The 14,441-nt window shown below is 35.9% G+C and overlaps 1 protein-coding gene across 1 annotated transcript; it reads left to right on the top strand.

Moving 5' to 3' along the window:
• Positions 1 to 8,597: 8,597 nt before the first annotated feature.
• On the top strand, positions 8,598 to 12,962 carry LOC132621555 (pyruvate decarboxylase 1). The gene is made up of 7 exons (XM_060335875.1): positions 8,598 to 9,284; positions 9,926 to 10,089; positions 10,187 to 10,748; positions 11,189 to 11,277; positions 11,442 to 11,559; positions 12,316 to 12,504; positions 12,584 to 12,962. Exons 1-7 carry the CDS (start codon positions 8,814 to 8,816, stop codon positions 12,752 to 12,754), a joined length of 1,764 nt encoding a protein of 587 aa, XP_060191858.1. The 5' UTR covers positions 8,598 to 8,813; the 3' UTR covers positions 12,755 to 12,962.
• Positions 12,963 to 14,441: the final 1,479 nt, after the last annotated feature.

The raw sequence follows: 14,441 nt of genomic DNA on the forward strand, positions 1-14,441 counted from the left end.
AGGTGATTAGGAAAAGTAGGAATTTTCACCAACTACGCTAAAGTCAAACGATGGATAATATTTTGGTTTTTGGAGAAAATTATAACTAATGCAAAAATGTAAACTAACCTAGAAAGCAAGTAAAATGATCAATGACCACAAGCATGGATACAAGGGAAACTACGCTCAAGTAACGATCCAATGCACTTCATGATTTACAAATAATGGTGAGTTTATATTACTTAGCCTCGGATAATGACTCTAAATTAGCTTCTTCCGAAGACTAACTAGACTACCTAATTGAATATCCCTAAAACAATTAGGAGCATTAAGAATACCCGAATATGGCTACAAGTGGTGTCGCCTATCCCTAGGTCGATTTCCATTAGATGAAGGTTAACGCCCCAAATTCTTGTTAATTAATCTTTCCCAATCTCGAGTTTGCCTCTTCCAAGTTTAAACCGAAATAAATGGGCAAGTCTTAGGGTTAGCTACTCCCTTAAGAATCATTCAAAATGAGATTAATTAAAGAAACAATAACTCACTTCATTAGGAATAAAATCATTCAACACATAAGCAAAACAAGAGATTCAATCCAAACTTTAATCAAGAATATTTTCATAAACAAGATTCAAGTATTGAAATGAAATACTACACACATAAATGTTCAATAAATAGCAAGAGATGAAGAAATGGGTAAAGAACTTCTCATTGGGTGCCTCCAAATCTTCTCTTCCAAGGTGTTGGTGATGAAACCCTAGCCTCCAAAATCTTGTGTTGTGCCAAAGATGAAAATGTTTTGCCCCCTAGTCTTCCTTTTATGTTTCCCAATTTTTCCAAGTCCAAAAAATGACAAAATATGCCCCAGATTTTCGTTTTTGCAGTTCTGCCCGTTTTTTGCAAATCTGTCCCGTTTTTGCAAAACTGTCCTCAAGCAATTCAAAACATACAATCTCTTTCGAAGAAATCGACTCAATAGTGCACCAACATCATACCAAGTTAAAAAGTCTACTTTAAGCACAAAAACTTCACTTTGATTGGTACCAACAATTAATTCAAAACATATGAATCACCAACTTCTTAAAAACTCTTCTTTTTCATTTCAAGTGTTCAAACACCACGTTAATCAAAGAGCAATCACGTCATGACACTAAAGCTTCAAAATTTGCCTCATTATCACAAAACAACTTTCTTTTATTCATTCATCTCAATTGGAAAATGGAACAAATTCACAACTTAAATTCTCATGTGCCCTCACACTCAAGAGAGAATCCCACACTTAGAAATTGTAATTCAAATGAGATATCAAATAGAAAGAATTAACTCTCTCTCTCTCTCTCACAAAGATGTTCAAATGCACACAAGTAGTACCATAAGCTTGCCCTTCATGTATTTCTCCACTAATGTAGACACACTTGGTTCAGAATCAATTAGGACTTAAAGGGTTGTAACTTAGGCTTTTGGTTAAGGTAGGGCACAATTTGGGTAAAAGTGACTCAAAACCTTCCTAAGCACTACGATTTTCAACATTCAACGCACACTTCCTTTGAAACTTTTCCACCCCTTTCTTCATTTTTTTCATTTCACCACTTAGTCTTCCCATTAATCACAACTCTTTATTCTTCCTTCATTTTTTTTTATTTTTTTAAAATAACAAGGAAGTTTTCAATTTTTTTTTTAACCTTTTCACCTTTAAAGTAACTCCCACATAACAACTTTTCCAACCATCACCCCCAAACTTATGCTTTTAGCCTATGTTTGCACTTTCAACGCACTTAAGGAGGTAGAGTACCAAAAGATGGATCAATGAAGAACAAGGTAAAGCTTGTAACATGGTTGTCAAAGAAAAGGTTAAAGGCTCAAAAGGGGTTAACTAGGGAAAACATGCAAAGGTAGGATATTTAAGGCGCAAAAACGGGCCAAGGAAGACCTAACATCATTTTTCAAACCAAGTGTAGTCTAGGATTTCGCCTTGAAACTCATTCCGGGCAAGTTCTAGACCACAAATAATGCAAAAGAACTCACAAATAAACCTCATCACACATGGCACATGAAAACTCAAGTAGTATATGTATCCAAGAACCAATTGAAACAAATGAACTTAAAAAGTCACTCATAGCCTAAAGAGACTAATTAGTGAAAGTAAGAGCCAAAAATTAAATCTAAAAGTCACAACAAGAAACCTTACTTCAATCATTTTTCTTTTTCAAAAATCAAGAGTTCATATGTTAAGGTTTAAATAAGTTGGTACCAAGCAAGCCAAAAATTAGCCAAGGGGTAAAAAATCACATCCCAACACCATTTTTACTCCTAAACTACCTAACTAAGAACGAAAATAAAATAACAAAAGTTTTTACTCCTAAACTACCTAACTTAGAACGGAAATAAAATAACAAAAGTGACTAATCCACAACATGCAAAAAGAACGAATTTTTTAAGAATTTGAGCAAGTTCCATTTGTAACGTTTATCCACAGCCACACCAACAGTCACAAAATAAACCCGACAAGGGCACACAATCAAGCATAACCAAAATATAACGTGCTACCACATGCCAGCGGCGCCATTTTTGATAACGTCCAAATCCACCCTATTAATTAGAATGGGCACGGTCGTATGCAAATATATTTTACCCAACTATGAGTCGGGGTCGAATCCCACAGAGAACAATATGTAGGCGATTAGGAAAAGTAGGAATTTTCACCAACTACGCTAAAGTCAAACGATGGATAATATTTTGGTTTTTGGAGAAAATTATAACTAATGCAAAAATGTAAACTAACCTAGAAAGCAAGTAAAATGATCAATGGCCACAAGCATGGATACAAGGGAAACTACGCTCAAGTAACGATCCAATGCACTTCATGATTTACAAATAATGGTGAGTTTATATTACTTAGCCTCGGATAATGACTCTAAATTAGCTTCTTCCGAAGACTAACTAGACTACCTAATTGAATATCCCTAAAACAATTAGGAGCATTAAGAATACCCGAATATGGCTACAAGTGGTGTCGCCTATCCCTAGGTCGATTTCCATTAGATGAGGGTTAACGCCCCAAATTCTTGTTAATTAATCTTTCTCAATCTCAAGTTTGCCTCTTCCAAGTTTAAACCGAAATAAATGGGCAAGTCTTAGGGTTAGCTACTCCCTTAAGAATCATTCAAAATGAGATTAATTAAAGAAACAATAACTCACTTCATTAGGAATAAAATCATTCAACACATAAGCAAAACAAGAGATTCAATCCAAACTTTAATCAAGAATATTTTCATAAACAAGATTCAAGTATTGAAATGAAATACTACACACATAAATGTTCAATAAATAGCAAGAGATGAAGAAATGGGTAAAGAACTTCTCATTGGGTGCCTCCAAATCTTCTCTTCCAAGGTGTTGGTGATGAAACCCTAGCCTCCAAAATCTTGTGTTGTGCCAAAGATGAAAATGTTTTGCCCCCTAGTCTTCCTTTTATGTTTCCCAATTTTTCCAAGTCCAAAAAATGACAAAATTTGCCCCAGATTTTCGTTTTTGCAGTTCTGCCCGTTTTTTGCAAATCTGTCCCGTTTTTGCAAAACTGTCCACTTTTGACAGTTTTGCAAAACTGTGCAGTTTTGTCCAATTTGACCTCTTTTTGACTTTATTTTCACTTGGTTTCTTCCGATCACTTCTAAATCACATAAACCTGTAAAATAGATGTAAATGATATTAAATGCACTATTTTCTCAAGCAAACATAGAAAAAATATAAGATTAAAGAAGAGATAAGTTGGTAAAATACCAACTTATCATAGACACGAGCGGAGTAGTGCGGAAACCGTATGCATACAAATAAATAAATTCCAAGACTCGACGAATGAATATATACACTGATAGCAGAAAGCTCAAAGTAAGTATAGAGTCCATCGGAATTATTATACAAAAGTTGCGAGCTTTTAAATTACAAAACTTTCGAAAAACACTTCATAGGTCATTTTCTTGAAAATTAAGTATCATTCATTTTTAAGGAGCTTTCAAATGACATTATAGAGTACTTCAAACGGAGCCTTAAAATCATATACACATATCCAAAATATACATATCCAAACTTAGGCCATATCAAATATCTTTCAAACCATATCCGGAAACGTACCGACTAATATTTCAAACATCATAAGTATGTGACAAGTCATATGGAATAGTTCATGGAAATCAAAGACATAGGGCATCCTAGTGGCTCTAAGAGTAGAATTTTTCTTTGGAGCATACATATATGTCATTCATTTATTGCATAAAGGTCATCCCAAAAAGAAAGAACGGTAAGCTTTACATACCTCGATCGCTCACTACCAAATTTCGATCACTCGCCAACAAATCCCGACTCAAATCTCGGGCTCTCCAATATCTACAATAATATTATCAATTTCCAAAAATTAGCTACAAGTACTTAGAATTTTGATTTTAATTAGTATTTGTCTACCGAAATTTCGGCAGCATCTCCCCTGTAAATTCAACATCCCCGAGAATTAAACTCGGCCAAATTCATCAACAACCATACCAACAATATCAACAACCAAACCAATAACATCAAAAACCAATTTAAAACGCATTCCACATTAGTAACCTTCCTTCCCAACATAATTCATCAACATTCAATTCAATCACGAATTTTCAAGCCGATATCGATTCTTATACATCCACTACCAATTCAAGATCATTCAAGTGCAATTCAAACGCATTTCATACTATTTTACAAAGTATACAAAAAATCCACCAAGACTAGAATTCATCCGAAATCTCCAACCTTCGACACAACATTCACAACACATTTTTCATTTTCCCATTTCATCAACAACAACCACAAGTTACATCTTAACAATTCCATTTCCATAATTACATAAATCTACAATAAAATCACAAAGTTTCCTACAACAACTTAACAACAATTTTCATGCCAACTTGAACTAGAATTCTTCCATTTGCATAAAAAGGCCATTACAACACAATTGACATAATAAATAAAATTTGATCCTTCCTCTCCATCAACACCCATTTTCGGTCACACACCCACATACCCATAACACAAAATTCCCATACTTTCCATTCACTCCCATATACTACAACATATATATATATAATTCTTCCAAGATAAAAAGAGTAGAATTCTTACCTTTTTCAAGAATTTCCACTTGATAAAAAAAAGTACTTTCTTGCCTCCAAATTTGTATCACATTGAAGAGGGTTTCCAACTTAATAGGGATTCAAAAGAAATGAGTTTGAACCAAAGATTTGAGCTCCACAATTTTTTTTTCTTTCTTTAATTCGGCCGAGAGGCCCTTTCTCTCACTTGCTCTTTTTTTTTTTTTTTTTTTGATCTAGGTTGTTCTAGAATGAACAATTATGTCCCTTATCTATTTTATGACTTGGGTTAATGTCCCATGGGCTTGGGCCTATGTAGTTGGTTGGCCACCCCTTGGTTTGGGCCTCTTGTTCTCTATATTTTTTTGAGTCCAATTGAACATAGGTCTTATTTTGTAATCCGCAAAACTAATTTCCGAAATTCCAATTTTTTCCCTTAGCCTTCCTCGATATTTCCACATCAACATTTCATAGTCAACACACATATATAAAATAAAAATCAAATTATGGCCTTATTTCTTACAAGGCAAGATTGTTTCAAAATTTTCAAATGCGCAAAAACACGGGATATAACACTTATCCCCACCTCTGTCCTCTAGTTCTGCATAAAGGCGTTCAAAGGCAGCCGTTTTAGCCGCCGAAACTGCCAACTTCGCCTCCTTTCTCGCCATCTTATACTTTTCCCTGTTCTTCCGCTTCTCTTCATCATCCTTGCTATCTACCAACTTCACATATGCCTGCTTCTTTTCTTCTACCTTCCATTGGACTTCTCCATTCCACCACCAATCCCCTCGGTGCCCACCACGACCGCCTCGTGAGACCCCCAATACCTATCTAGCTGCTTCCCTAATGCAACTGGACGTTCTATCTCACATACTGCTCGCATCCCCCCTGCTATCCCACGCTCCCATAGCCATCAACTTCTCCCCCATCTCTAGGGCACTAGACGGAGTCAAACTTCCCCACCTAATCCTCGGTCGGTCATCCACGACCCTCTTCTTCTTCTTCTTCTTCTTCTTCTTTCTTATCTCTAAATCCATCACCAATAGCTTATGTTGGGTCGTAAGATTCTCACTCGGTATGACCTTGCAGTCCTTACAGAGGCCTTTATCATCTTTTCTAAGAAGCAGAAAGTCTATTTGCGTCACAGCCACTAAGCTACGGAAGGTTACCAAGTGCTCCTCCTTCTTCGGAAAACTCGAGTTGGCTACCACCAATCCAAAAGCTTTTGTGAAATCCAGGAGTGAGACTCCTCCACCATTCCTATCTCCGAAGCCAAATCCTCCATGCACCTCGTCATAACCCCTCGAAACAGACCCAATGTGCCCATTGAAATCTCCTCCTATGAATAACTTCTCAGTAGGCGGTATACTTACCACAACTTCGTCCAAGTCCTCCCAAAAGCACCTTTTTACCTCCTCGTCCAAACCCACTTGTGGCGCGTAGGCACTAATAATGTTCAAGATGAACCCTCCAACGACTAACTTAATCGCCATCATCCTGTTATTGATCCTCCTAACCTCTACCACCTGATCTCTAAGCTCACTATCTACTAAGATCCCTACCCCATTCCTATACCTCGACTTGCCCGAGAACCAAAGCTTGTACCCGTCCACCTCCTTAGCTTTAGGTCCTACCCATTTAGTCTCTTGGATGCAAGCTATATTAATCCTCCTCTTCTTAAGAATCTTAACTAACTCTATGGACTTTCCCAATAGAGTCCCAATATTCTAAGACCCTACTCTCAACCTAGAAGCTCCCTCAACCCCCTTAGCCTCCCCAACCCTGGCCCCCGATCCCAACCGAGAACATGACCCTAGTCTACCATCTCTCACCAAAGCCAGTAAAATAAATATATGTTAGTGAAAGGTTAATCTAAGACAAATGAAGGGTCAATACTAAATCACAAGTTAGCAATAGTCTATAAGCAGTGAAATATGCGGAGCAGGCAAAATTTATAAGGCTAAAAGACCGGAAATGGGCTATTGGAGGTACCAACTCCAAGTAAATAGAACCTGTTCACCACCGAGAAACCTCTGTTCGCCGCCGGAAATGCTGTTCTCTGCCGGAAAATACTGTTCACTGGCCGGAATCATTGTTCACGGCCGGAGTTACTGTTCACGACCGGAATCACTGTTCACCTACCTGTGCAGAAACTGCCCGGAAACCTATTGGTGGAGGATTTCCAGTCGCAGGGTAGAAGAGAGAGGAAAAGAGGAAAAAAAAACAAAAAAAGGAGAAGGAAAGAGAAGAGAGAGAGAGAGAGAGAGAGAGGAGAGAGAGAGAACTGGCCAGCCGGTGGCCGCTTGGGGTGGCTGGTTTGGGGGTTGGGGGGGGGGGGGGAGAAACTTACCATTGTAGAGGAGAGGAGAGAGAAGAGAGAGACCCTCAAGGACTGAGTGAATGTCCAAATTACTTGTTCATTTATAAAACCAAAATAAAATTAACCCTTCCTAATAAATATTCTTGAAAATAGTTTATTCGAGAGAGACTATGACAAATGTCTAAGTGGGATAAAAAAGTAGTTGGTTAAAGTGTACACTTTATATAACTTTTGGTACAAATTTGTATTGCTATTGTTCGTCCTCTTTTCACGTTTAAAGTATTAAGATTGAAGGAAAACCCGTTTTCCTTTTTTGTCAATATTTTACTTATCTTACTCTCCTTTGCATTTTTTGATTATTGTTTCTTTACATTTATAAAGTGTATTACTTTAAATTTTCATTTCGGAATTAAAATTTGGTGATTTACGATATAACATATTACATTTCTAATATGTCATATAATATTTATTCCATAGACGTATGCACTTTAATTTTAATTATCCGACACATTTATTTCCTCATATTTTTTAATTAATTTAATAAAAATATTTTATTAGTTTTGCTTTTAAAAAATCCAATATATACAACAATGGTTCTTATGTTTGGATCTGAACAGTTAATTGATTGAGATGTATATCAACTTGTCAGTATACATATAAGATATTAAACAATTTAAAAGAAAAAAAAATCTAAAATCAAAATATTATTTTTCCCTCACCTTCTTACTAATTTTTTTTTCCACATTAATGAACAACTTTCATGCCATGACTATGACTAATTTTTAAAACTTATTTATAAAATACAAACCTTAAAAATAGGCTAATTAAAGTGAATAAACATATTCAGCCCGTGCGGCTAATCTATACCTATTACCTGTTGTAATTAAAAGCATTGGTCAAAACCAAGTACCTAACATTTCAACAAGTCGTCCAAGTTGAAACTTAAGCACTTGTTTTATTATGAAAACCATTAATAAAACCTAGACCCGACCCACCGCCTGCTTTTCTTCCCAAAAACTGTTTGTCTTTTCCTAATGCGGTCTTATTTTATTCTCCTCTATCAAACCAGCCCAGGTACACAAATAGACTATTAAATTCAACCAAAACACGTAAACCGATTCTCTTTTCGAAAAAAAAAAAAAATCATTTGAATAATCCATCAATCATTCTCCAAAACACCTTATTATATATTAGTATTATTTTCATTGCAGTGCCCACTCTATGGTATACAAGTGTACATTAGCAGTTTTTTCTTGCCCATGGTCTTCAAAACCATCACCCTGATGATCACAAGCAACTCTATATAAACTGCCATAATACCATCTTCAAAACCCATAAACCCAAATCATTTTTTACTACAAATCACCACAAAAGAAATTGAAAAAGATTCAGAAATGGAGGGTACCAAAATAATTGGCTCGACAGATCATTCAGCTTCAGTTCCAGCAAGCTCACCTTGTGGAGTTGGAACACTGGGTCGACACTTAGCTCGGCGTCTAGTACAAATCGGCGTAAACGACGTGTTTTCAGTTCCTGGTGACTTCAACTTGACTTTATTGGATCATTTAGTAGCCGAGCCGGAGCTGAATTTGGTCGGCTGTTGTAACGAGCTGAATGCTGGCTACGCAGCTGATGGGTACGCACGTGTGAAAGGGGTGGGAGCTTGTGTGGTGACGTTTACTGTGGGAGGATTAAGTGTGCTTAATGCTATTGCTGGTGCAAACAGTGAGAATTTGCCTGTTATTTGTATTGTTGGTGGGCCTAATTCCAATGATTATGGGACTAACAGAATTTTGCATCATACTATTGGCTTGCCTGATTTTAGCCAGGAACTTAGGTGTTTCCAAACTGTCACTTGCACTCAGGTAAGTTCATATTTCCCTCCATATGATCATTTTACTGTTGTACCTTGTGTTGCAAATCTTGTGCTTTTCTCTTACAAATTGATGATATTTGCTCTGATTTGATTGATCACATATATTATTGTGCTTAATTCTTGAGTAGAGACATCCGTTTCACGGTTCCAGCTAAGAATTACTACTAGTTTAGTTCTTCTACATTGGTTTAGGTAATTGTACTTGCCTATAATAGTTGTACTTGCATCACTAAGGCCTCATTTCTTTTCATTAAGATTTTCATTAAGATTAAGACATGAATATCCAGATATGCATTAAGATTTACATATCTCAATCTGAATACACATCTAAATATTAAGTTATTGTTTTAAGATTTGAACGCTATATAATTAAGACTGTTTGTTTTCTTAACATCTGAATATATAAAACTTGTCTTTATTTAAAATTAATAACTATAATTTAAATAGAATACTAAATTAATCTAATACTATATCAATAAAAAAAAATTAAGAATTATATGATAGTTCGAGGTGATGATGGCTAGTAATGGTGTTTGGAGATGCGCAACGAATGGATTTGCTTTTTGGAACAAAGTTTTAATTCTTGCAATTTGATGTGTTGAAAGTGATCAAGTTGGTGTAATGTAACAGGCAGTGGTGAATAACTTGGATGATGCACATGAATTGATTGATACTGCGATTTCAACTGCTTTGAAGGAGAGCAAGCCAGCTTACATTAGCATAGGCTGCAATTTGCCTGGAATTCCTCACCCCACATTTGCTAGAGATCCTGTTCCATTCTTTCTTGCTCCAAAGTATGTTCTTTCCTGTTCCTTAATCTACATATACTTTCCATTTCCCCGATTCAACGATCTATTAGGCTGTTGTATTAAGAGGAAAATGCATTTGCAGGGTCAGCAATCAACTAGTATTAGAAGCAGCAGTTGAAGCAGCAGCAGAGTTCTTGAACAAGTCTGTAAAACCAGTTATTGTGGGAGGTCCCAAAGTAAGAGTGGCAAAAGCACAGAAGGCCTTTGTGGAACTTGCTGATGCTTGTGGCTATCCGTTCGCAGCAATGCCATCTGGCAAGGGACTGGTCCCAGAGCACCACCCTAATTTCATTGGTACTTACTGGGGAGCAGTGAGCTCTAGTTTCTGTGGGGAGATTGTTGAATCTGCGGATGCTTATGTCTTTGTTGGCCCCATCTTCAATGACTACAGCTCTGTTGGATACTCGTTGCTCATTAAAAAGGAGAAGTTGATTGTTGTTGAACCTAATCGCGTGACTATTGGAAATGGCCCCTCCTTCGGTTGGGTTTTCATGACTGATTTCTTGAGTGCTTTGGCGAAAAAGCTTAAGAGGAATACCACTGCTTTGGAGAATCATCATCGGATTTATGTCCCTCCAGGTGTTGCCTTAAAACGAGAGCATGATGAGCCTCTTCGAGTCAATATACTCTTCAAGTACATTCAGGTAAATATGAATTGTGATAAACAAAGAGCACTTTTAGAGCTTAACTGAAAGTTACATTATAATCTACAGTATAAGAGATTACACGACACTAAGAGCCTGTTTGGATGGGCTTATTTTAAGCAGCTTATAAGCCGCAAACAACTTATAAGCTGCAAAAAAATAAGTTGGGGTAGCCCAGTTTTTTTTTTTTTTTTTTTTTTTTGGCTTATAAACAGCTTATAACTGCTTTAGATAAGCTAAGTCAAATAGGCGCAATTATTTTTTTGAGCTTATTTTAAGCATAAAATGACTTTAAGCTGACCAGCCAAACACTCAAAAAAGCTGAAAACAGCTTATAAGCAACTTATAAGCCAATCCAAACGGGCTCTAAATACAATAGAATCCTCATGTTCCCCAGAAGTTCTGATTGTTTCACTGACCTTCTGTTTTTCCATTCACAGGAAATGCTGAGTGGCAACACTGCAGTGATTGCAGAGACAGGGGACTCGTGGTTTAATTGTCTGAAGCTTCATCTTCCAGAAAATTGCGGGTAAGCTTGACTCTTAACTTTATTCTTAATCCTTCTTAGGAGGAGCAGAATTGAAAAGTATTAATGGAAAAACTAGGAGAAATTGACATCATATCAATCTCAATAACCCTTTGTGAAGTCTGATTGTAGCTATATTAAGATAAGTTGTATTTAAATTCTTGCAGGTTTGAATTCCAAATGCAGTATGGATCCATTGGCTGGTCAGTAGGTGCCACTCTCGGTTATGCTCAGGCTGCTAAAGATAAACGCATCATTGCCTGCATCGGTGATGGTAGCTTCCAGGTCAGTATTCACATTGGTTTTGAACTTACGATCAAACTCTCAACCAGTGGCGTACGCATGATTTTTCATTAGGGGTGTCACCATTAAAAGGAGTGAGCAAATGAATAAATCAATATAATGATATCATATTATAAAAAGACAACTCAAATCATATTAATAAAACCCTTATGATAATATCGCTCCATTGAAATTTAGGCTGAATTATAAATATAAATATAACAAAGAGTAGAATGAAATAAATTTAAAGTGATGAACATATAAAAATAAAACTTGAAGCACTTAATAAAATAATTATATTGATGGAAAAAATAAGACTGCGAGAGTTTGAACGCACGACATCCAACACGAAAGGTGGAGCACTCAACCACCAGGCCAGTGGCAACCTTCGTTTCTGAGGGGTGTCCCTTTATGTATATCTACGTTCTATTTTCCTTTTATTTACTTTTTATATACGTATATCTAGTAAAAAAATTGACGAAGGGGTGTCAGTGACACCCCTCAAGGCAAGGTAAATCCGCCTCTGCTCTCAACTGTCCACTTTTTGTGCTGCTGAAGACGCATTAGGATTCTATCACATATTTTTTTCCTTGACTTTTCAAATGATGAAGGACATAAGTTTTATTCATTTTCTCCAAAATAACTTCATAGGGAAGAATGTAGTTAATGTTTTTATGTATAATAACCATTGACTATTTTTTTAAAAGTGAATTATGAGAAACATAATTGAGAAAGCAAAAACTCTTTATTGCCTCATAGGTTACTGCTCAAGATATTTCGACCATGATAAGATGTGCACAAAAGAACATTATATTTCTCATCAACAACGGTGGTTATACAATTGAAGTCGAGATTCATGATGGGCCATACAATGTGATCAAGAATTGGGACTACACTGGTCTCGTGAATGCTATCCACAATGGTGAAGGCAAATGCTGGACTGCAAAGGTCAGTTTTTATGAACACATTATAACATCTTCCACTATTGCAATTCAAATACAGAAATTGATGGGATAAGGGATTGCAGGTAAAGACGGAAGAGGACCTTATTGAGGCAATATCAACAGCAACAACCACACACAAGGACTCCTTGTGTTTCATAGAAGTCTTTGTGCACAAGGATGATACTAGCAAGGAGCTTCTGGAATGGGGATCGCGTGTTGCTGCAGCTAATAGCCGTCCTCCTAATCCTCAGTAGCAACTTACTGCTGTCCAAAATAAAATACCAGATGAATAACATGGATTTCAGTCAGCAGGTAGTCCAGGAAAAGGCTTATTGAATGTTTTCCCTTAGTTATGTCCTGTTTTTGTATTTTCTGACTAAGGATTGTCATCGTCCATAAAATGTACCACATGTCGTTTCCTGGTTGTATAAAATAAGCAAAACCAGCCTTTTAACTTCTCAACTCTATGAATTTCTAGGGATTGCCCTTCATATTCTGGTATAGGCAATCTTGGGGTAAAATTTTATCATAACATCATAATTTAGAAGGAAAAAAGAACGGAAAGGGCTTAAATATGCCATCGAACTATCAGAAATGACTCATCTATGCCACTCGTCAATAGTTTGGCTCATCTGTGCCATCATGTTACCAAAATGCTCATTCATGCCACTTTTCATTAATTTGGGTCGGATTTTTTATTAATTTAGGATTTAAAATTGAGTTGGTTTAATTAAACAACATAAATCTCTAATTGGAGTCCACGTGTCATATCTGGTATTGTAAAATCGATGTTAATGAAAAATGGCATGAATGAGCCATTTTGGTAACAATGGTGGCATAGATGAGCCATTTTGGTAACGGTGATGGCATAAATGAGCTAAACTATTGACGAGTGGCATAAATGAGTCATTTTCGATAGTTCAATGGCATATATGAGCCTTTTCCGAAAAAAGTTCAATGGCATATATGAGCCTTTTCCGAAAAAAGAATGATTTCTTTACATCGGACACTTATTAGTCAGCCAATAATAATGCAGGAGAAATTTGTATTCAGCCTGTCACCCACCAGAGATATGGCTGCTGCTCTAGGAAACTACGTACTACTCTCTGAAAAGAATAACAGTAAATGGAAAGTCAAATGTTTTCTCTTTGCCTAGTATATTTCAAACATCTTTGGAATATACATCTTTAAACAAATGTGAGATATGGGTACTGTATCTTGAATAGATACATTTCGTTTGAAAAAGTATAAGAACCGGTGTTAGAATTCATTTTAAAAGTTAGACGTCCGACTCTTATTAGGATTTCTGCTTACTTTTGTTGGACGAAGTAACGTAGAGGAGGCAATTTGTGGATAGTATCACATAGTATGGGGAAAATCTCAATTTATTTATTAACTGACTTTGCTCGCGCGATCGTTAAAGAAAATTAATTATAACCAAATAATTATTTATTATTTAATCAATTTATCTTTTTTTTTTTAATATTCCTAAACTGTAACACTAACAATTCTTTCATTATATAATTGAATTCTCAAAATTACACTTCACTTTTTCTATATTTAAATATGGAAGCACATAATCAGACCCATTTTTTAATTATATAACTACATGAAAATATAAAAATTAATAGCAACATTATACATAAAAGAATAATAAAAAAATAAAAAGTTGCCAAGCACAACGAAAATTTAATAAATTGTACATATACTGTCAGTTAGAATGCATCAAGATTTTTAATGACATATATATACATCCTTCATTCAATTGTAAATTGGAAATTTAACTATGGCTTACAACTATATATCCAAACCGGAATTGTAATAAAAGGTAATGAGCGATGTAACAATTACCGCTCCTCTAGACTTGAAAAATTCACTTGTGAAACATGACAATATCTTCAAAAATAAAATAACTGATCAAATCGAACAAATTCACGAACC

This window comes from Lycium barbarum, chromosome 12 (assembly GCF_019175385.1).
Source record: "Lycium barbarum isolate Lr01 chromosome 12, ASM1917538v2, whole genome shotgun sequence".
NCBI classification, from domain to species: Eukaryota; Viridiplantae; Streptophyta; class Magnoliopsida; order Solanales; family Solanaceae; genus Lycium; species Lycium barbarum.

Coding starts and splice junctions, on each gene's coding strand:
- LOC132621555 (XM_060335875.1), top strand. CDS start 8,814: ATGGAGGGTACCAAAATAATTGGCTCGACAGATCATTCAGCTTCAGTT. Junction 11,278..11,441: donor CATCTTCCAGAAAATTGCGG/GTAAGCTTGACT, acceptor AAATTCTTGCAG/GTTTGAATTCCAAATGCAGT. Junction 11,560..12,315: donor TCGGTGATGGTAGCTTCCAG/GTCAGTATTCAC, acceptor ATTGCCTCATAG/GTTACTGCTCAAGATATTTC.